This window comes from Anopheles funestus, chromosome 3RL, assembly GCF_943734845.2.
Source record: "Anopheles funestus chromosome 3RL, idAnoFuneDA-416_04, whole genome shotgun sequence".
NCBI classification, from domain to species: Eukaryota; Metazoa; Arthropoda; class Insecta; order Diptera; family Culicidae; genus Anopheles; species Anopheles funestus.
The window spans coordinates 60,401,284-60,424,231 of record NC_064599.1 but is presented as its reverse complement, the minus strand read 5'-3'; the positions used below and the strand labels follow the sequence as shown (position 1 = coordinate 60,424,231).

The 22,948-nt window shown below is 39.6% G+C and overlaps 3 protein-coding genes across 3 annotated transcripts in view; 2 read left to right on the top strand and 1 right to left on the bottom strand.

Moving 5' to 3' along the window:
- LOC125768366 (zinc finger protein hangover-like) overlaps positions 1–17,913 on the bottom strand; it is a 30,938-nt gene extending 13,025 nt beyond the window's left edge. Inside the window, exon 1 of the mRNA XM_049435909.1 lies at positions 17,539–17,913. Coding sequence (XP_049291866.1) covers positions 17,539–17,703 — 165 coding nt within the window. The 5' untranslated portion in view covers positions 17,704–17,913. The remainder of the gene's footprint in view (positions 1–17,538) is intronic.
- Positions 6,799–9,801, top strand: LOC125768373 (tigger transposable element-derived protein 1-like). The gene has a single exon (XM_049435937.1). It carries the CDS (start codon positions 7,275–7,277, stop codon positions 8,910–8,912), a length of 1,638 nt encoding a protein of 545 aa, XP_049291894.1. The 5' UTR covers positions 6,799–7,274; the 3' UTR covers positions 8,913–9,801.
- A 349-nt stretch (positions 17,914–18,262) lies between the features above and the next one.
- LOC125768397 (zinc finger protein 271-like) lies at positions 18,263–20,315 on the top strand. The gene is made up of 2 exons (XM_049436002.1): positions 18,263–18,455; positions 18,571–20,315. The coding sequence occupies exon 2, from the start codon at positions 18,616–18,618 to the stop codon at positions 19,861–19,863; it is 1,248 nt and encodes a 415-aa protein (XP_049291959.1). The 5' UTR covers positions 18,263–18,455; positions 18,571–18,615; the 3' UTR covers positions 19,864–20,315.
- The last annotated feature ends 2,633 nt before the right edge of the window (positions 20,316–22,948 follow it).

The window sequence follows — 22,948 nt, the reverse complement described above, 5'->3', positions numbered from 1 at the left end:
AGGGCATGGCCGTCCAAGAAGAAAATGTAGCCATTGGTGCCATCTATCGACCACAAGTTAAAGATTGGCGATCCGTTGGATACCAACCGAGTTATGGGCAAAATTTGGTGCAAAAATGAGGAAAATTTTACATTTTCTCAAACAGGGTAAGGAACTTTGTTCCTCGAATAACTTCTGGCACAGACATCTGAGGGCGAGGCCGTCCAAGAAGAAAATGTAGCCATTGGTGCCATCTATCGACCACAAGTTAAAGATTGGCGATCCGTTGGATACCGACCGAGTTATGGGCAAAATTTGGTGCAAAAATGAGGAAAATTTTACATTTTCTCAAACAGGGTAAGGAACTTTGTTCCTCGAATAACTTCTGGCACAGACATCTGAGGGCATTGCCGTCCAAGAAGGAAATATAGCCATTGGTGCCATCTATCGACCACAGGTTAAAGATTGGCGATCCGTTGGATACTGACCGAGTTATAGGCAAAAGTTGGTGCAAAAATGAGCCTTATGAAATTTTCAAATTTTTATATTTTTTTAATTTTTTCTGATTTTTTACTCTTTTTTTAATTTAAAGCATTATTTGAGTGAAAAGAAACTCATTGCAACCAATTGGCATTAAAATAAATCAATTTCATTTTTTTTTGCAAAATTTCTCAAAAAAAATGGCAAGGGGTACCCCTTATGAAATTTTCGAGTGAAAATTTTTTTTTAAATTTTTTTCTGATTTTTTATTCTTTTTTTAATTTAAAGCATTATTTAAGTGAAAAGAAACTTATTGCAACAAAATTCGCATTAAAATATGTCATATTTATAAATTTTGCTAAATTACTCAAAAATGAAGAAAATTTTACATTTTCTCAAACAGGGTACGGAACTTGGTTCCTCGAATAACTTCTGGCACAGACATCTGAGGGCATGGCCGTCCAAGAAGGAAATGTAGCCATTGGTGCCATCTATCGACCACAAGTTAAAGATTGGCGATCCGTTGGATACCGACCGAGTTATGGGCAAAATTTGGTGCAAAAATGACCCTTATGAAATTTTCAAATTTTTATATTTTTTTAATTTTTTCTGATTTTTTACTCTTTTTTTAATTTAAAGCATTATTTGAGTGAAAAGAAACTCATTGCAACCAATTGGCATCAAAATAAATCAATTTAATTTTTTTTGCAAAATTTCTCAAAAAAATGGCAAGGGGTACCCCTTATGAAATTTTCGAGTGGAAATTTTTTTTTAAATTTTTTTCTGAATTTTTATTCTTTTTTTAATTTAAAGCATTATTTAAGTGAAAAGAAACTTATTGCAACAAAATTCGCATTAAAATATATCATATTTATAAATTTTGCTGAATTACTAAAAAATGAAGAAAATTTTACATTTTCTCGAACAGGGTAGGGAACTTTGTTCCTCGAATAACTTCTGGCATAGACATCTGAGGGCATGGCCGTCCAAGAAGAAAATGTAGCCATTGGTGCCATCTATCGACCACAAGTTAAAGATTGGCGATCCGTTGGATACCAACCGAGTTATGGGCAAAATTTGGTGCAAAAATGAGGAAAATTTTACATTTTCTCAAACAGGGTAAGGAACTTTGTTCCTCGAATAACTTCTGGCACAGACATCTGAGGGCGAGGCCGTCCAAGAAGAAAATGTAGCCATTGGTGCCATCTATCGACCACAAGTTAAAGATTGGCGATCCGTTGGATACCGACCGAGTTATGGGCAAAATTTGGTGCAAAAATGAGGAAAACTTTACATTTTCTCAAACAGGGTAAGGAACTTGGTTCCTCGAATAACTTCTGGCACAGACATCTGAGGGCATGGCCGTCCAAGAAGGAAATGTAGCCATTGGTGCCATCTATCGACCACAGGTTAAAGATTGGCGATCCGTTGGATACTGACCGAGTTATAGGCAAAAGTTGGTGCAAAAATGAGCCTTATGAAATTTTCAAATTTTTATATTTTTTTAATTTTTTCTGATTTTTTACTCTTTTTTTAATTTAAAGCATTATTTGAGTGAAAAGAAACTCATTGCAACCAATTGGCATTAAAATAAATCAATTTCATTTTTTTTGCAAAATTTCTCAAAAAAAATGGCAAGGGGTACCCCTTATGAAATTTTCGAGTGAAAATTTTTTTTTAAATTTTTTTCTGATTTTTTATTCTTTTTTTAATTTAAAGCATTATTTAAGTGAAAAGAAACTTATTGCAACAAAATTCGCATTAAAATATGTCATATTTATAAATTTTGCTAAATTACTCAAAAATGAAGAAAATTTTACATTTTCTCAAACAGGGTACGGAACTTGGTTCCTCGAATAACTTCTGGCACAGACATCTGAGGGCATGGCCGTCCAAGAAGGAAATGTAGCCATTGGTGCCATCTATCGACCACAAGTTAAAGATTGGCGATCCGTTGGATACCGACCGAGTTATGGGCAAAATTTGGTGCAAAAATGACCCTTATGAAATTTTCAAATTTTTATATTTTTTTAATTTTTTCTGATTTTTTACTCTTTTTTTAATTTAAAGCATTATTTGAGTGAAAAGAAACTCATTGCAACCAATTGGCATCAAAATAAATCAATTTAATTTTTTTTGCAAAATTTCTCAAAAAAATGGCAAGGGGTACCCCTTATGAAATTTTCGAGTGGAAATTTTTTTTTAAATTTTTTTCTGAATTTTTATTCTTTTTTTAATTTAAAGCATTATTTAAGTGAAAAGAAACTTATTGCAACAAAATTCGCATTAAAATATATCATATTTATAAATTTTGCTGAATTACTAAAAAATGAAGAAAATTTTACATTTTCTCGAACAGGGTAGGGAACTTTGTTCCTCGAATAACTTCTGGCATAGACATCTGAGGGCATGGCCGTCCAAGAAGAAAATGTAGCCATTGGTGCCATCTATCGACCACAAGTTAAAGATTGGCGATCCGTTGGATACCAACCGAGTTATGGGCAAAATTTGGTGCAAAAATGAGGAAAATTTTACATTTTCTCAAACAGGGTAAGGAACTTTGTTCCTCGAATAACTTCTGGCACAGACATCTGAGGGCGAGGCCGTCCAAGAAGAAAATGTAGCCATTGGTGCCATCTATCGACCACAAGTTAAAGATTGGCGATCCGTTGGATACCGACCGAGTTATGGGCAAAATTTGGTGCAAAAATGAGGAAAACTTTACATTTTCTCAAACAGGGTAAGGAACTTGGTTCCTCGAATAACTTCTGGCACAGACATCTGAGGGCATGGCCGTCCAAGAAGGAAATGTAGCCATTGGTGCCATCTATCGACCACAGGTTAAAGATTGGCGATCCGTTGGATACTGACCGAGTTATAGGCAAAAGTTGGTGCAAAAATGAGCCTTATGAAATTTTCAAATTTTTATATTTTTTTAATTTTTTCTGATTTTTTACTCTTTTTTTAATTTAAAGCATTATTTGAGTGAAAAGAAACTCATTGCAACCAATTGGCATTAAAATAAATCAATTTCATTTTTTTTGCAAAATTTCTCAAAAAAATGGCAAGGGGTACCCCTTATGAAATTTTCGAGTGAAAATTTTTTTTTAAATTTTTTTCCGATTTTTTACTCTTTTTTTTAATTTAAAGCATTATTTAAGTGAAAAGAAACTTATTGCAACAAAATTCGCATTAAAATATATCATATTTATAAATTTTGCTAAATTACTCAAAAATGAAGAAAATTTTACATTTTCTCAAACAGGGTAGGGAACTTGGTTCCTCGAATAACTTCTGGCACAGACATCTGAGGGCGAGGCCGTCCAAGAAGAAAATGTAGCCATTGGTGCCATCTATCGACCACAAGTTAAAGATTGGCGATCCGTTGGATACCGACCGAGTTATGGGCAAAATTTGGGGCAAAAATGAGGAAAATTTTACATTTTCTCGAACAGGGTAGGGAATTTGGTTCCTCGAATAACTTCTGGCACAGACATCTGAAGGCAAGGCCGTCCAAGAAGAAAATGTAGCCATTGGTGCCATCTATCGACCACAAGTTAAAGATTGGCGATCCGTTGGATACCGACCGAGTTATGGGCAAAATTTGGTGCAAAAATGAGGAAAATTTTACATTTTCTCAAACAGGGTAAGGAACTTTGTTCCTCGAATAACTTCTGGCACAGACATCTGAGGGCATGGCCGTCCAAGAAGGAAATGTAGCCATTGGTGCCATCTATCGACCACAAGTTAAAGATTGGCGATCCGTTGGATACCGACCGAGTTATGGGCAAAATTTGGGGCAAAAATGAGGAAAATTTTACATTTTCTCAAACAGGGTAGGGAACTTGGTTCCTCGAATAACTTCTGGCACAGACATCTGAAGGCAAGGCCGTCCAAGAAGAAAATGTAGCCATTGGTGCCATCTATCGACCACAAGTTAAAGATTGGCGATCTGTTGGATACCGACCGAGTTATGGGCAAAATTTGGTGCAAAAATGACCCTTATGAAATTTTCAAATTTTTATATTTTTTTAATTTTTTCAGATTTTTTACTCTTTTTTTAATTTAAAGCATTATTTGAGTGAAAAGAAACTCATTGCAACCAATTGGCATCAAAATAAATCAATTTAATTTTTTTTGCAAAATTTCTCAAAAAAATGGCAAGGGGTACCCCTTATGAAATTTTCGAGTGGAAATTTTTTTTTAATTTTTTTCTGATTTTTTATTCTTTTTTTAATTTAAAGCATTATTTAAGTGAAAAGAAACTTATTGCAACAAAATTTGCATTAAAATATATCATATTTATAAATTTTGCTAAATTACTCAAAAATGAAGAAAATTTTACATTTTCTCAAACAGGGTAGGGAACTTGGTTCCTCGAATAACTTCTGGCACAGACATCTGAAGGCAAGGCCGTCCAAGAAGAAAATGTAGCCATTGGTGCCATCTATCGACCACAAGTTAAAGATTGGCGATCCGTTGGATACCGACCGAGTTATGGGCAAAATTTGGTGCAAAAATGAGGAAAACTTTACATTTTCTCAAACAGGGTAAGGAACTTGGTTCCTCGAATAACTTCTGGCACAGACATCTGAGGGCATGGCCGTCCAAGAAGGAAATGTAGCCATTGGTGCCATCTATCGACCACAGGTTAAAGATTGGCGATCCGTTGGATACTGACCGAGTTATAGGCAAAAGTTGGTGCAAAAATGAGCCTTATGAAATTTTCAAATTTTTATATTTTTTTAATTTTTTCTGATTTTTTACTCTTTTTTTAATTTAAAGCATTATTTGAGTGAAAAGAAACTCATTGCAACCAATTGGCATTAAAATAAATCAATTTCATTTTTTTTGCAAAATTTCTCAAAAAAATGGCAAGGGGTACCCCTTATGAAATTTTCGAGTGAAAATTTTTTTTTAAATTTTTTTCCGATTTTTTACTCTTTTTTTTAATTTAAAGCATTATTTAAGTGAAAAGAAACTTATTGCAACAAAATTCGCATTAAAATATATCATATTTATAAATTTTGCTAAATTACTCAAAAATGAAGAAAATTTTACATTTTCTCAAACAGGGTAGGGAACTTGGTTCCTCGAATAACTTCTGGCACAGACATCTGAAGGCAAGGCCGTCCAAGAAGAAAATGTAGCCATTGGTGCCATCTATCGACCACAAGTTAAAGATTGGCGATCCGTTGGATACCGACCGAGTTATGGGCAAAATTTGGTGCAAAAATGAGGAAAATTTTACATTTTCTCAAACAGGGTAAGGAACTTTGTTCCTCGAATAACTTCTGGCATAGACATCTGAGGGCATGGCCGTCCAAGAAGAAAATGTAGCCATTGGTGCCATCTATCGACCACAAGTTAAAGATTGGCGATCCGTTGGATACCAACCGAGTTATGGGCAAAATTTGGTGCAAAAATGAGGAAAATTTTACATTTTCTCAAACAGGGTAAGGAACTTTGTTCCTCGAATAACTTCTGGCACAGACATCTGAGGGCGAGGCCGTCCAAGAAGAAAATGTAGCCATTGGTGCCATCTATCGACCACAAGTTAAAGATTGGCGATCCGTTGGATACCGACCGAGTTATGGGCAAAATTTGGTGCAAAAATGAGGAAAATTTTACATTTTCTCAAACAGGGTAAGGAACTTTGTTCCTCGAATAACTTCTGGCACAGACATCTGAGGGCATTGCCGTCCAAGAAGGAAATATAGCCATTGGTGCCATCTATCGACCACAGGTTAAAGATTGGCGATCCGTTGGATACTGACCGAGTTATAGGCAAAAGTTGGTGCAAAAATGAGCCTTATGAAATTTTCAAATTTTTATATTTTTTTAATTTTTTCTGATTTTTTACTCTTTTTTTAATTTAAAGCATTATTTGAGTGAAAAGAAACTCATTGCAACCAATTGGCATTAAAATAAATCAATTTCATTTTTTTTGCAAAATTTCTCAAAAAAAATGGCAAGGGGTACCCCTTATGAAATTTTCGAGTGAAAATTTTTTTTTAAATTTTTTTCTGATTTTTTATTCTTTTTTTAATTTAAAGCATTATTTAAGTGAAAAGAAACTTATTGCAACAAAATTCGCATTAAAATATGTCATATTTATAAATTTTGCTAAATTACTCAAAAATGAAGAAAATTTTACATTTTCTCAAACAGGGTACGGAACTTGGTTCCTCGAATAACTTCTGGCACAGACATCTGAGGGCATGGCCGTCCAAGAAGAAAATGTAGCCATTGGCACCATCTATCGACCACAAGTTAAAGATTGGCGATCCGGACGGACTTTTACTATCTAGTTAAGTGTACAAAAAGGGAAATAAATAAGATGTAAAATGGGTGTATAGATCTTACACTATCGCTAACTTGGGAAATTGCTTATCCCTTTGAACGAATAAATGAGTTAATAAATCTAACTGTTACACAACTCGAAACATTAGTTAAACATCAGAAAAAAAGAGAAAGAGAGAATCATAATACATACAACCATCCCTCTCATAACGAGTTCCCCTTTTAACAAGTGTTTCGCCTAACGAGCGCAAACCGAAATGCTATGAGCATAAACACACTTTCGAAGAGCAAAATCTCGCATAACGAGCAGTTGGGCTCTCTGAACAACATTTTATGCTTTGTTTTTTGCTGCTGCTGCTAAGTTCCGTCGTTGAGACAGGCAAACAATCGGTTTGCAGAAGAAGTTCGGTTACGTTGTGCGGTCGCATATCATGTTAGTGCCATCATTCGTGCAGTGAGCATCGTTTCTTCGATTTTTGAGAGTTTGATTTTTGAAATAAATAAAAAAAAACATGCCAAAGCTAAATAAAGAAACGGGCAAATTCACAAGAATTAAAATACCGATTGAAATGAAAAAGCAAATCATCGAAAAACGTGAAAATGGTGTGAGCGTCATTAAACTAGCGCGTGAGTACAACCGTACTACGTCCACCATTTGCAGCATTCTTAAAGATAAGGAAAAGCTAAAGGCGCTCACTGTGTCGAAAGGAGTATCGCGACGATCGGAGAAACGGTCGCAAGTTATTGACGATGTCGAACGGTTGCTTCTAATTTGGATCAATGAAAAGCAACAGCAAGGCGGTAACATTACGCAGTGCAGCATCTGCGAAAAGGCGAAACGTATATTCAACGATATTGTCGAAGATTTGCCTTCGTCATCAACATCCACGGAGGTGTTCAAAGCAAGCAATGGGTGGTTCGAGAGGTTTAAGAAAAGGACCGGAATTTACAACGTTATTCGACATGGTGAAGGTGCTGGTGGATCGAACGTGAAAGCTGCCAACGATTTCGTCAAAATATTCAATGATTTAGTACATACAGGAGGATATTTACCGCAGCAGATTTTCAGCTGTAACGAAACTGGTTTGTTTTGGAAAAAAATTTCCAATATCGCATGCCTAACGGCTGAACAAAAGCATCCTCAACATCCTAAGTCCATGAAAGACCGTTTAACGCTGTTACTTTGTGCCAATGCGAGTGGAGATTTGAAGATCAAACCATTACTCGTTGATCAGTCCGATAATTCCAAACCGTTTAAATCTAATAAAGTCCAAAATCTGCCGTTAAACGTGATGTGGAGATCGAGAAAAAAGGCATTGATAACGCGAGACACTTTCGTTGACTGGATACGGCATACTTTTTGTCCTAGTGTGAAAACATATTTGCTGGAAAACAATCTACCACTGCACGCTTTGCTCGTTATGGATAATGCACCTTGCCATCCACAAAACCTCCAAGACCTGCTGCCGGAAGAATTTAAGTTCATTAGGGTACAGTTTCTTCCCTGTACTGCGACTCCGCTGCTTCAACCTATCGATCACCAAGTCAAAAGCAATTTCAAAAAGTTATACATGAAAGAACTTTTTCAACATTGTTTCGATGCTACGGAAGGAACGAGTCTTTCGTTGGAAGAATTTTGGAAACATCATTTTCACGTTGTTACCTGTATTAAAATCATTGGCAAAGCTTGGAATGGAGTTACGGCGAGAACGTTAAATGCTGGTTGGAAGAAGCTTTGGACCGATGTGGAATGTTCAGAATCAGCTCATATCAGCACCAGCAGAGAACCAACTGTTGATGAGCTTGTATCACTGGCCAGTTGTTTAGGGTTGGACATTGAAAACAAAGACATCGAAGATCTCCTAGCGGAACATCTGGAAGATCCATCCACGGAAGAGCTTAAAGAGTTACAGAAAGCCGAGGGCCAAGAAATAGCTTCCGAAGTAGTGGAAAAACGAAGCCCACCATCAACCGAAGACATTCTGCAGGTGTTGCAAGCTTGGGATACGGTTAGCTCCTACGTTATCCAACATCATCCGGACGAAGCAGTGGCTCTACAGCTGAATGACGCTTACGAGGCAAATGCTATTTCCCATTTTCGGTGCATATTACAACAACGACAAAATTTATTCACTAATCCTAAATCTTAAAGTAAAATAATTGTAAATTACAGACATAATAAACAACGCAAGTTGAATTATTACGAGCATTATTTCTGTGTGGGCGACGGATTGTATCACATTTCACATAATATTTATTCCCGAACAAAAAACCGGAACAGTTGGTCAAGGCTCGTGAGTGATGGTAGACGTAAGAGCAAGGTCATATGAACCATCACTTACTCATTTTACGTTCAAAGGAATTTACTTCTCCCTCTATTATCCTACATCTCTCTTTAGGGCTTCTAAAAAAATCAACTTTAAACACAGTTAAATCTCTTTGTTTATAACATATTGTAGCCATGATTGTGTTAAAGAACTACCCACTAAAAATTAAAAAATATAGCAAAAGTAAAGAGTAAAGATGATGGATGTTAGTTGATTCAAAATAAATTACGCAACAAGATCTCATTTTTAAATGATCTAACGTATCAAAAAAAAGGATATTTTTCAAAAAGAATATTCCACCTCTACCACATCGGTCATCGAATCAAACGACACATTTTCTCCAGCTACAGCAAAAGAAAAATAATCGATAAAAAGGAAAGGATCTGGTCTCTAAAGTTCGTTGAATCTCGCACACAGCGAAGATATGCTTTTGGTAGCTGAAAGCTTCACCAAAGAACACGAACCAGACCCATCTGCCGATAGCAATCGATAATCCAAAAACTCGGTTGGATGTTTCCCAACTCGGCGCATCGGAGAAGCGATAACATCCATCACAGCAAGGCACACAGGCTCTACCTCTAACTAGGCAGACTACACCCCATAAAAGACCCCTAGATTAAGCTCCGTTCCACTATGCACAGAAGCTTCGGTGTACGGCAGAGCTAACCTGCGATAGAAACACCAACGAACGAAGATCTCCACCCATTCCCATGTTGCCCGACACCGAGTCCAACCCGAGCGCCATACAATTTACAAAGGCCAGTCGGTAGGAAAACGGCAAAGTATGATGCTTCTGCGCATGCTCTACAAATTTTCCGTGGAGCAAACTTCCCTAACGATGAGAGGTTGCCACGGATCATCACAAGCCTGGGCGAGGAGAAGGAAGCGGACAGGTAGACAGGGATGATGCAGGCAACGCTTAGGTTAGGACGGGATTGACCGGTTCTGTGCGGCTGTGCTGCAATGAATGTACGCGAAAAGCACGTCATGGTAGCAGCGCAGGCATGTTCAAGAGGCTTCCTCATCATTCAATCTCTCAAACTGTGATGCTCTGCCAGTTTCGTTGCTGGAGGGTGTCGAAGAGTAGAGACCGAACCGAAGTGAAGGCGTCCCAGCTGTGGAAGCAACGGTGCACTAAACGTAGAGCGGAACTGATGACGAGGCGGTTCCGGTTTTGCCTTTTGATACTACAGTCAAACCCTCAAAAGAGACATGATCGAATTGATTGTTTAAGTTGATCAGTTGAAATTAATACTTTAACTTAATCGCAAAACAAAAGCAAACATCTTCCTTTAATTACGATCGTACTATTCATTATAAACTAAATTTAAGTACATTTCTTTTTCTAGCATATTTTAATGTTAACACAAGTGTAAAAAAAACTCCCCACAAGCCCTGGCGGTAATAGCCATCCATAATAATAAAAGCTTCGACAAATGTTTTAGTTCATCCTATCATCGAAGGCGTTTTCGAGCCGCATTATCCGCAAAACATTTCTTCTCAACCAGCGAGACTGGAATACCGTCAGCACCAGCATCATCATCATCATCATCATCGTCATTGTCGTGACCAATAATTTTGCTCTCCCGTGTTTTTCGTATCGCAATCAGCAAGACACAAGCAAACGGTACCATCAACCAAGAGTCGAATGATGGGTCTCTTTCGGGGGGGGAGATTGGTTTTCGAGAATGCTTAACAGATCTTTAGCTGAACAAGAACCGAAGTCCTTCCGCTCTTTCCACCAACATTCTACACATAGTAAATCCCTTATCTGTCAGCTTTTGTTCCTGCGCTATCCTAATAATGTGAGCATGTGACTAGGGACGGACGTCCATAAAGGATCTGCAACGAGTTTGTCTACCCGTGCAGCGCGCGCTTGGTAACAAATTATTTGCCAAGATTTTTTTCATTCCTTTCAATCCTCTGTGCTTTCTTGGTATGAGAGAAGTTTCAGAGAATCTCTACCAAACGGGTGCCGTGGTGAGTGTGGGACGAAACGACGAATTCAAGGGTAAATCTACCGCCACCGAGTTCGAGAGTGTCTGTTCGGTTTTTAGGACTTTCGGGTACGTACAGTTCAGCCCGTACGATTACGGTTGTCGAACTGGGGGGGTTGGGCGAAACGCATTACCGAGATCTCGAGACCATTTGACACCCACCCTCGTCAAAGCGCGCGTAGAGCAGGGAATTTGTTGGCAAATGTGCGAGATCGCAGAATAATCTGAGTCATCTCTGGACGACCCCTTGTCGTCGTAGGCAGGGAAATATGTTTCAAACCCCTCTCCCGGTTTACTGCAACAAGGATTGCGTTGCTTCGGTATCGATTAACTGAAGACATTGCATTATCGTATCAAACGATATTTTAGCCCGTAGTGAGACTACCGAGTGATAAATTGTCTTTCATTCTTTGTAGTTTGAAAGAGTCGTAGTGTCGATAATGTTCCAAATATAAACCATAAATCCAGCAATTATTTGGAAATTTTTCTATTAAAGCCGCCATAGTGTACTGATTTTGAGAAAATGCTCCAAGGTTAAAAATATTCAATACAAACTTGGAATCTCGACAAGTTGAACGTATGTTGAAGAACCATTTCTTTCCTCTATGGAAAAAATGAGGGCACTATGGAACAAATTTCACGCTCGTATAAATATGTCCAATTTTGCATGGATGATTGTCCAAAATTCATAAAAAATATCAATATATACACTATTTTAACTTGTGTTATATAAAAGTAAAGTGAAAGTAGTAAAATATAAAACTGAAGATATATAATTATATTCTATTACAAAATCTAAATCATTTTAAAACGTACATAATTAATATATTTATAAGCAAAAACTAATGATCCATCGCCATTTATTCATATAAATCTTGCAGAGGTAGCAGTGTGCTAGCACACTCCATACAAAATCGATTAACTCGATCGCTGTGCCGTTGGTACCATCATATAGCTGAGGTAAGCTGTTACCCGACACGCCTGCAGAGTGACTGTGTACGACTCGACCAAAAATAGAACTTCTACCGCAGTGTACCCAAGGGACTGAAGGCAACATTCACCTACGCGAGCGTCATAGCGGCGTCAACGTTGGCTGCTTCTATACCGTCGCTATATACAGTACATGTGCAAGCGTCCTGCAGAGACGTCGACCTCGCACGTTCACATCACACAAACCTTCCATCATCGCAAAACCCCGGAGTAAAAGCGTAGAGCCAAACGCGGGTAAGGTATACGTGCCTCATCAACCGTCTCCAACCAACCGTATTAAGTACGCTGAACATAAGGCAAATAGCACGCAAGCAAGCAAGACACCAACGCCGTAGCATACAAGAGACGACTTTTGGCACTGCTGCTAGATGATGGCTGACCGAGTTGGGGTTAGTTATCGATTATTTTCGTACATGGTTCTCGGTCGGTTTTTTTTTCTCCGGCAACGCAAAAGAGCAACACTACCCTGGGAGAGCAGCACCATTGAGAGCAAAATCTACCGCACAGCATCATCAACAAGGAACGGACGTTCATGGACGTGGAAGGGAAGGCATGAGGTAATACTGCGTGGACGGACGATGTGGGTTGACAGGTGACAGGCGTCTGTTCTGTTTTATAGCACCAGTACAGCTTTATGTGCACGGTTGCTCTACCTCCTAGCACAGAGGTACACTTAATGACCCTGTTATGGTTAAAATGCTTCTATTTGGCACACTGGGCCACGTAAAAAGATCCTCCTGTACAAAAGGACATAATTTTGTTCATTATCCTAGTGTAGTTGGCTCAAGTTGTTGAACATCCATTATTTACTATCCTCGGCATTTTATTTCACGCCAAGATCATATAGCTGCGAATGGTAGTGTATTGGTAGTTTCGTTTTCCTTTGTGTAAGGTAAATAAAGTCCACCATCTTCATGCTGCATTCACCATGGGTCTTACGGCATCGTGAACATTCCACCATGCTCAAGTCGCACCAGGCGAGGCCACACAGCACACACAGTGTCTGGCATAGCTCGCTGCATACAGTCTGTGTACGATCCACCCCGATAAGGATGTCGATGTCCGCCGTCGATGCGAGAGGGTAGGAGAATCAAACCCTCATCGAGCAACAGCGCACGGCAAAGCAACGTTGCCGTTATTTTCCCAACCGAGCAAAGACGCAGTGAAATCGTTGCCCGGCTGCGTGGTTGCTCTCTCCTCGCAACGCAGTACGAGCTTGAAATACACATCTAGCAGACCCTCGGTGTGGAACCCTCTCTCACATACTTAAAACTTCGAGCGTTGTCTCTACCATTGCGCTTGGAATGACTGAACCGTTACCACCGTTAGTGGCGCTGCGTCGTTGTGAGTGGGTTTGAAGCCGTATCGGCCGAACACTTCTTCTTGCCTGCAGGGACTTTGAGATTGAGGTCGGGGTTTTGAGATGCGAACTGATGTCATCATACTGGGACGATGATGACGATGACGATGATGTCTTTCTTTGTGTGCTTACTAAGTTCCGACATCTTTTACCATCAGCGACGGAATGAGTAGAAGCATCCAGAATGTTTCGAATAGATCGAAAACTCAACTGATATGCTTGCCATTTCAATGGCAATTCCAGACACAGGCACACAGAAAGTTTCTGCCTTTATGTATTTGCTTGAAACCTTCCGCTGTTCCTTCACAAGATCTGAAAATGTGCATATCAGCTACAAGTAGCCATGAGATTGCAGATCCCTACCCTACACCATCAGTCACCCATCCATTGGGGGAAGGCGATACGGGGGTTGATTTAACCCTTGTAGATTCACAGCGAAGCATTTCTGTCGGCGTTTCCGTTCATGATGTTAGTGGCCGCAAAGGGAAAGGAAGTGAAAAACACGTTCACAACTTCATGTGCCCGATGGCTTCGAAATTGCGGTGCGCTGCAACAGTGTAAGCCCGCGCCAACGATGACTAGCTATGCTATACGGCCGGTACCGGTACTCGGCAGCGTGGCAGCGAGATCGAGACGTGTTTGGTAGTTTCCACAAGTCTTAGCGCACTTAGCGTACGCAAACGGAGGCAATGGACGCTTGGCCCAATGTACCAGAGACTGCATACAATAGCGCTTGGAGTGAGAAGTGATGAGCAAGATGGGCGCGAGAAGCAACGAAACCACACTCGGCAAGCGAAGGCACTGGAGTTCGTCTTGCTGGACTGGAGAGCGGCAGGCACGGCCACATGCACATGTTTCGGAACCGATGTTTTCGAGAGCACATGATCCGACCAAATGCGTACGACGAGAGGAACCGGTCCCCGGCAGGCTGGTAGCGCAAGCGAGAGAACACCACACCAAGCGCAAAAGGTAATCCAAGCGAACTGCACGCAAAGAAAAATCATCTTCTTTGTTCTCCTTCTCATGCCATCGTCGCAATAGGATCCTTCGTCAACAATCCACGACAGAGGTATCTTTGCTCTGTCTTTCTCTCGCTCATCGTGTGTGCTGGCAACATGGCAACGCGTGCGTACTTGCCCCGTCCGTATCGGTGTATCTCCTTTCGTGTATCAAGATGGGATATACGGTGACTCTGTAGCAGCACCATCATATCCGACGGATCCATTCGATTCTACCTGCAGCTGGTGGTCTGTGTCTCTGGTGCTACGACTGCCAACGATGATGCTTTGCAGGGGGGAATTTCTGCAGGCACAAGGACAGCAAACGATTGTTAACGGCATCTACCGTGTGTCTATGTATGTTAGCACACGAGGGCAAAGTTTTCGAGCCGCCGATTGATACGGGTATTGGATGCCGTATGTCTGGGCTCCTAAGTTTCTAGTTTTACGGATCTGCCAATTGTTTAGCGGCATGGAACCGGGGTTTTCATGCTTTTTGGTTAGAATGTGTAAAGATTCTCGAATATCAGTAAATTAGTTTCGATAATCGAATATCCGATAATCGAACACTTAATTTAATTTAATTTACCTATTTAAACACTACTAAACTTAGTATAGATTATGATTTTAATTTAAGAAGAGGATTAAAACTAGAAATAGGAATATAATTGTATAAATTACTATTAATCCAAATAAAGGATACGGAAGGATTTTTTGCAGTCTATATGCTTCTTGTGGAGTGTTCCTAAACTGTAAGCCTAAAAACTTTCTATCCTTATATGCTACAGTATGACCTAAGGCTGAAACAGATTCTAAAAAAGAACTGTAAATCTCTCTCGTTTGCTCCAAATTTTATCGTCCGAGATACGGGAAATTATCTTTCCTCACAAAAGAGTTTATCGTCCATTATATGCTTCGTCTTTCTCTCAAAAAGCTACAACAAAATCTGTACGTTTACTGTACATTTCACTGTACATATATGTATCATAAGACGTTTACTCTATTTTAATTATTTTATCCTTGTTATACTTCTTTAATAATCAGATAATCAGATTGCCTAAGCTGCCGAACATAATTTTTTATAAATTATTTGTGAGTGACCTTCAGTGTATGATAGTTTAGTAGGTACTGTTTACAACTGAGGAACTGTAGAAGCTGTTTACAGCTACCACAAAAACTGCCCAGAGTTTATGGATGCGAATTGAAATGAATATTCTTCCTATTTTCCGTTTATTCTGAATACTCTAAATTTTCTTATACTACACCTTCTCCATTATTAGAAGACGTTCTTAAAGATCTCTACATGGCATGAGTGGAATTTAATGGCATTTAAGTCATCCTATAGTACGAAATATAAAAGATCTTCCTGTGATATGTACACCGTAACACACCGTTACACTCAGTGCAGAAGAATGTCTCCGTTCGGGGTTGAAAACGTTCCAAGAGCTTATTGTTATATTTATTTATTGTCGACGGCATAAGTGACCTATTCTGATTTGCTTGCAGTTATGGGGGTTCAGTTGTATCGTATTAGGTAGCGACAACAACCAACACCTTGGCGATCGTTCGATGTAGTATTTGATGACTCAGTCGAATCAGCGGCTGCTTCGAGCATGTCACTAAAGTGAACAATCCCTATCGAACAGTTGCTCGAGTTCCGACGACTCGTGCTGTTGCTACCTGTTTACGATGCCTGGCGGTAACGTAACCGACGCTTTAAGTATATCGGGTTCTGACAATAAGCGTATCTTAGGCACTGGAACAATATTTAGCTCACAGAAAGAGCTTCTTAAGACAGATTTCGACTAAACTGATGACGTATTAGGAACAACAAGACTTCATTTTTCTTTACGATAGAATGAAAGCCGAGGCAAAGGATCATAGGAACGCCTAGAGACAAGGAAAAGACACCGCACCTGATCTTGTGTGAATCAGAACATTATTTGGACTATATTTCGTCCCGTTTGGACCAGATCTCGAAGCGAATACTTCTTCTGGTCTCCATAATTTAAACGATCAACAGGACTGAAGGAACGCCGATTTCAAGAAAGATTTCAAACAATTACCATACCGGTGATCCGGAAAGGATTCTAACTCGCTCCAAAATATCCCATTTATCCTTCTCCCTGGTGTAACAATCTAATGGCTAACAGTAGCCGGAAAGTCAATCCAGTACTGTCCTGCGAAAGACCAGCGCAGCTACCGAAGACTACCGTGTCTCACACCTTCGTCATATAAAAATTTATATAACTGAACCGCATTTCACAATATTGTATTCTTCGAAGAGTACAGTTATTATATTATTGTTAGCGTTCTTAGAAATGCAGATGGAGGAAAGAACGTTTCGCTGTATTGGAACTTTTCGATGACGATTTATGCGGACCGTTTTCCACGAAAGCTAAATCATGGACGAAGCAGACTGACATCGCAAAGAGTGAATAGAGCATGCAAACCGTTTTCTAGGAACCCACGGTAAAGAGCGAATAGGGCAGGGTGCCTTACCATATAGCGGAAAATCATGGTTGAAAATCAGTTCTTGATGCTTGCTTTACATATCTTATTTAGGTCATAGAAAGTCAGCTAACGAATCTACACCGACAAAATGGTTTAGGTCTTGATACAGCACCATCTAAAACCTGGCCTACTTCGATTGAATTGAAGTACACCTCTACATAGCAGTTACATCAGTGCTCTTCATTTACACCTAGCAACACTGCATGACGAAGGTATACGAGATCACATTCATAGCACGGTATGCTCCAACTGGTACTACGACCAAGAGAGAGCACATCGAACACCGCATCTACTCTGACGGATATGGTAGGCATAGCAAACGACGAGGAAATACTAACAAGGCAACACGAGAGCCTGTGCTCTGTAAACTTGAGGGCCATTGAAACTATGAACGCATCTCCATCTTCTTTTCGTACACGGTCTTTCGTGATGGTAATGACTTTTCCTTCTGGTTTTGGCTGTGCTGAGATGCGTTCAGCATAGGTACCAAAGGAATCAAAACCGAGCAATCAATCTGTTTGGAACATACTTAAAACACTGAATTTTCACGTTGAAGTACGTTCCAGAACCACACAATTAAAGGTACCTACCCTCAAAGATGTACACTGAAGTATCCGATTCACCACAGACGTAGGACTGTGCGGATTTCCACCGCGAACCGGAAAGATCGGAAACATGTCTCCAGCCTCGGAGGCATCCGTGAGACAGAGGCGACAAACATTTTCGAGATGCATGTTCTCCAGCCCACCCGACATCACCTTGGGACACAATCCTGCTTTTGTACCGATACTTTAGATAAATTGAATATTTCTTTTTTTGAGGATCAAACACACGGTAACGTCTGCAAATCGTCCGTATTTCAGCTAACGTCTGCACGTCTATTTTGATCTTCTTTGCGAAAGCGAACGAAACACGGGTTTAGCACCAATCACCGAACCGAACGGCGCGAAGGTATACACAACAATAGCATCCGCCAGAGCTCACGAACACAAGTTGACCGTTTGATTTTGTACGACATAAAAAAAACACAACAATTCAATGTCAAAATTAAAACGTCAAAAAGATGGGTAAAAAATACATATTTTTGTTACTATGGAGTTATGTACTTTTACACGAAAATAAAATAAACATTGGTAAGTGTAAGAACAGAAAATAATAATTAATTTGTCGTGAAAATATTAAAAAATCGTTCCACCTTTGTCCTCCAAGCGACCAATCCTTTTCAACTAACATCTGATGGAATGCTGATGGAATGGACAACTGTCAAACTGGAATATGTTTGTAAACAACTCCAGATCTACGCGCAGTCGTACAAACAGGCAAAATACCCCTTCCAAGTGGATAAAACATGAAGTCAGACAATAAAAAGTGTATTAAAATGTGTCCTTTAGTGGCCGCTCTGCAATGGAATTCTCTGGAGAGTGGTTGATCGCCGAAAATGGCAATAAAGCCACTTATATCGGAGATCTGTGAACAGGCAACGTAATGGCATAAACAGGTCGATCATGTGAGTCACGTATATTTGCAACAGAAACCTCTGCGGTGAACACAGAAAAAGATCTGTTTAGTGTAGGTAAATAAGCCATGGTTATACCACTCTATAATGATGCTTCCATTTTCAGTATGCCGCCAGTTCCCGTCGAAGATTAATCGTTTGTGGACGCAAAATGTGTGCAGCAGGACCGTGCCTCAATTGGTTCACGGATGCAGACGCAGATGATGTTTGTGATATGTTGCCGCTGATCACGGTTAATGATAATAGCGTTATCGCAAAGGAGGTCACCTTTGAAGCGAGTGAGTTTTTGCCGCCTGTGTTTGAGGAAACGGACCTTGTCCTGTACAACGATCATCAGCTGGTTACAGAAATCAACGAAGAGATACATGAAACATCATCGGATGGAACGATTCTCACACAACTAAACAACGAGGCGCAGTACCAGATTATGGACTTAGCACCGATTGGAACCGTTATTGTATGTAACAAGTGCAACTTACAATTCAAATGTAAAACTCATCTAACCCGACACCAGTTATTGCTGCATGAAGATGAATTGGGTGTTGCGAAGAAAATCACGATGCTTCGGAATCATTGTCGTCAATGTACCGATAGTTTTTCCTCGATTAAGCAGCTCAAAGTTCATCTTGCAACCAAACATCCACAGCATTTCGTATGTGATCTATGTTTAACAACATTCCCAAATCAGGCCACACTTGAATGGCATCGAAACTTTCATGTTTCGAACAAAACCCAAAATGGGAGACACATTTGTGATATTTGCCAGAAGCAATGTGCTAGCTCGAGTCATCTGCACCTACATCGGAAAGTTCATCTGGCACATAAACCGTACCCTTGTACGTACGGCTGCGATCGCCGCTTCTCATCGTCCGGTAACCGGCAGAAACATATTGCACGAATGCACACGCACGAGAAGAAGTACCGCTGTACAAACTGTAACGAATCGTTCATCTACGCACGTCAGCTGCAAATACATCGCGAACGGAAACATTCTGAATTTAGAGGCAATTGCAAGGGCACCACCATATGTACGAGATGCAAGGAATCGTTTGATACCGATGAGTCTTTCCTAGAACATACGAACAAGCTTAACTGCTTGGAGCATCGTGCATTCGAATGTGTATTTTGCGCCAGACGCTTTAAACAGGCTACACACTTACGAAATCATGTACTGACGCATAAGCAAGACAAGCGAGCTTATGGTTGTGAATTTTGTTCAAAGCGATTCACTTTGCCAGGAGATCTTAAAGTACATAGACGCATCCACACGAAGGAAAAACCGTTCCAATGTCCTCTCTGTCCGGCCGCCTTTATGATGGGGAAGCAGTTGAACAAACATCAATTCAAAGTTCATAACATTGGGACTGAGAAAACAACATTGGACTCAGAGTCTCGTTAAGTCAATGAACTAGCAATAAATCTCTGGTCTTATTTAGCATTCAGAACAGGAATAAATAGAACAGTGTGTACGTGCCAGGTAACCAAATAAGCTTGATGTTAGGAAGTGTTTAAAGCAATAGAAACAATTTGTCAATTAAAAGTAGAGTGAAACGACAATAAAAAAAATTATACGGTCTGCGGAGGTAGGCAAAGTAACTGAGAATATACACTCATATGATCACAACACACCCGTACAGTTGTCCTCAAAGCAATCAAATGTGATGAATTAATTTGGGTTCCCATAGATTGATTGAATAGATTGCCAACCGAGCAAGACACATTGGCACCAAAATGGGTAAAATGTAACTTCTATCTATAGACAGTGCGCAATCTTAATCCACCTGGCAATAAAACGACAATGTTAGTATACATCAAGAACTGACCAAGGTTTAGGTTGAGTTCAACAGCAAATAGCTTGCGAGTGACTTTCTCCGATCCGGCATACACTCAACGTACAAAGATGCGAAAGAAAATGAATTCAAAACCATTACCGGTAGAGTGTAAATTTAAATCGCTGCACTGTTCCCATCATGGTGCTAATGCGCCTACACGTTCGTTCTTGTACTATGATCAAAATCCCGTCACTTCGGGATTCCGTATGATCGAGTATTCCTTCATCTACTCATCGCTGTATTCCATCTCACCCTGGCTGACTGAGAGCTGCTAATTGTGAACCGTGGTACCATTTACAGCGCCGCTTCCGGTAGCTCGGCGCAGGGTCGCAAAGTAGCGTTGCGTGTGTGAGAAAGATCAACCGTAATTAAATCACCTCGCTTCGTTCAGCATTACGGTGGTGATGCCGAAATTGATTCGCCTTACCGATGGTGTAAGCTGGAAGACGCATGCGTAAGGAAAGCTCCAGTTCCATAGCTGGGGTCGCTATTAAGTCAATAGCTGAAATCATCAAGCTCACTCGTATGGATCGATCGTTAGCCGTACCGGGTAACGCTGACATCTATTACGATTTTAATATTCTAATACATTTCTTCCAAACTTTTTGCTTCATCTTCACACACCTCATTAACCTTTTTTTTTGCGCCTCAACAGCAACAACAAAAAAGAAGCGAATGACTTACAATCTTTCATGAACGATCGACATAAATCAGTCCGATGGCCACTTTACCATTTTTCTTCCCGGACTGGCCAGACTGCGCAAGTAGACGTAGCGTTACCTTTTCTTTTCCATTTCGATTACTTCATACTTTCGGTGGTAACGAAAATTTTAGCAGCAGTTACAGCCTGGAACGATCATCACATAACATCATTAGAGTGTGAATAAGCGGATAGACGATGAGAGGTAGTGGACCCGGTTGGGAAAATTTCTTCGTTGTTTTCATCGTCACAAATGAAATAATGCGTCTTTCCCACCCGTTTGTTAATCGATCGTCCGGGGGTAAACATCTCCGGTCCGTAAGAAAAAGAAAACTCTTGCTAAATGTTTATTGACATAGTTTCGGAGGTAAAATATAGTATTTTTTTGATAAAATATAGCTTAAGTGATAGTTTTATCAACAATATTTTTTCGGAATTTGATTGAAAAAAATAAAATACGTCTTTATTACTGTAAAAACTATAAAATTCCTGAATAAAATAATACCAATTTAAGTGTGTTGATTTAAAAATAGACTTCTCAACACATGTTATTACTTACCCACTACAAGTGCTTTGTATCCTATCTAGAATATCGTAAACGCATTTAAGCGATTGCATTCTTAATGTACGTTAAATATTCATTACGGTTCAAAGCTGGAACTTCTGTAAACCCTCAGGCACGTGTACGGACTGATCAGTGTAGATATCAGATACAAGGCAGGAAAATCAATAGACGATACTAGAGATGTGCAAATTGAGTAAGAGTGAGATAGTGAGTTGAAACGTTTTATTGAACGAGTTTCGTTCTAAAGTTATAGCCTTAGGAAATTTTCAAATTTTTTGATTTTTTTTATTATTTTTTATTCTATTTTTTATTTAAAGCATTATTTGAGTGAAAAGAAATTTATTTCAACCAATTGGCATTAAAATAAATCAATTTATAAAATTTTGCTAAATTACTCAATAAAAAGTTAAGGCTATAGCCTCAGGAAATTTTCTAATTTAGATTTTTTTTATTTTTTTATTATTTTTATTCTTTTTTTTATTTAAAGCATTATTTGAGTGAAAAGAAACTTATTTCAATAAAGTCGCATCAATCATGAGGGAGTAAAATGAGTGAGTAACTCCGAAATTAGTCATTAAATGAGCTGACTCCTAATAACGACTCATTCACTCTGAGTTGACTCACTAAAATTTGTTGTTATTCTCATCTCTAGACGATACCAGATCCGTCAGTATTGCTAACGAGTGAGGTAGTGAACAGTAGCGTAGGCGACACGAGATCGTCTATAGAATAGTTATAGGTTAAGCTATACTCTGCGACGAACATTACGTTGCAGCTAGATTTAACAATGGCTCATGTCACTAAACGAGCATTCTATCTGCTGCAGTACGTAAAGCACAGGGGGCACACAATCCCACACCGGAAGTGGGACCGTTTGTAGCGGGTCCCATTCCCGGCCATGTTGTTGGGAAACTGATCTGCCAAAGAATGAGAACTCATTGGAACGGCTAGGGCAGGGGATCGGAATACACCGTAACCTGGGATGTATCGGATTGCCATCGCAACGGACATTATGCATAAAAAGCGTTAAATTTACCGCACCCCGGGTGAGGACCGGGAATGATGAATCCATTGTTCAATATCCCGGGAAGCTGGGTTTCGACTCGGCCTTTTTGGTTTCGTATACTAAAAGTAATTTCCTATCAATTCCACACATTTATCAACAGTTTTATATTTTTTTTTATTTTAGCAGTCATTTTAGACACCTTCGTACGGTGCACCTAAATGCACGTGACTTCAAAGCAGAGAAGTGCATAAGTTAATTTCTCGGCTACCTATCGCTCCACAGCGAATTCAAGGTCACAGTGACAAATGAATCGCTTTTTTCACTACATATATTTGCACCCGATAGAGAGAAAAAACGCACACAAAGTTCCCAATAGCAACA

Bases quoted from the DNA above. Each gene is read 5' to 3' on its own strand.
- LOC125768373 (XM_049435937.1), top strand. From the start codon at position 7,275: ATGCCAAAGCTAAATAAAGAAACGGGCAAATTCACAAGAATTAAAATA.
- LOC125768397 (XM_049436002.1), top strand. From the start codon at position 18,616: ATGTGTGCAGCAGGACCGTGCCTCAATTGGTTCACGGATGCAGACGCA.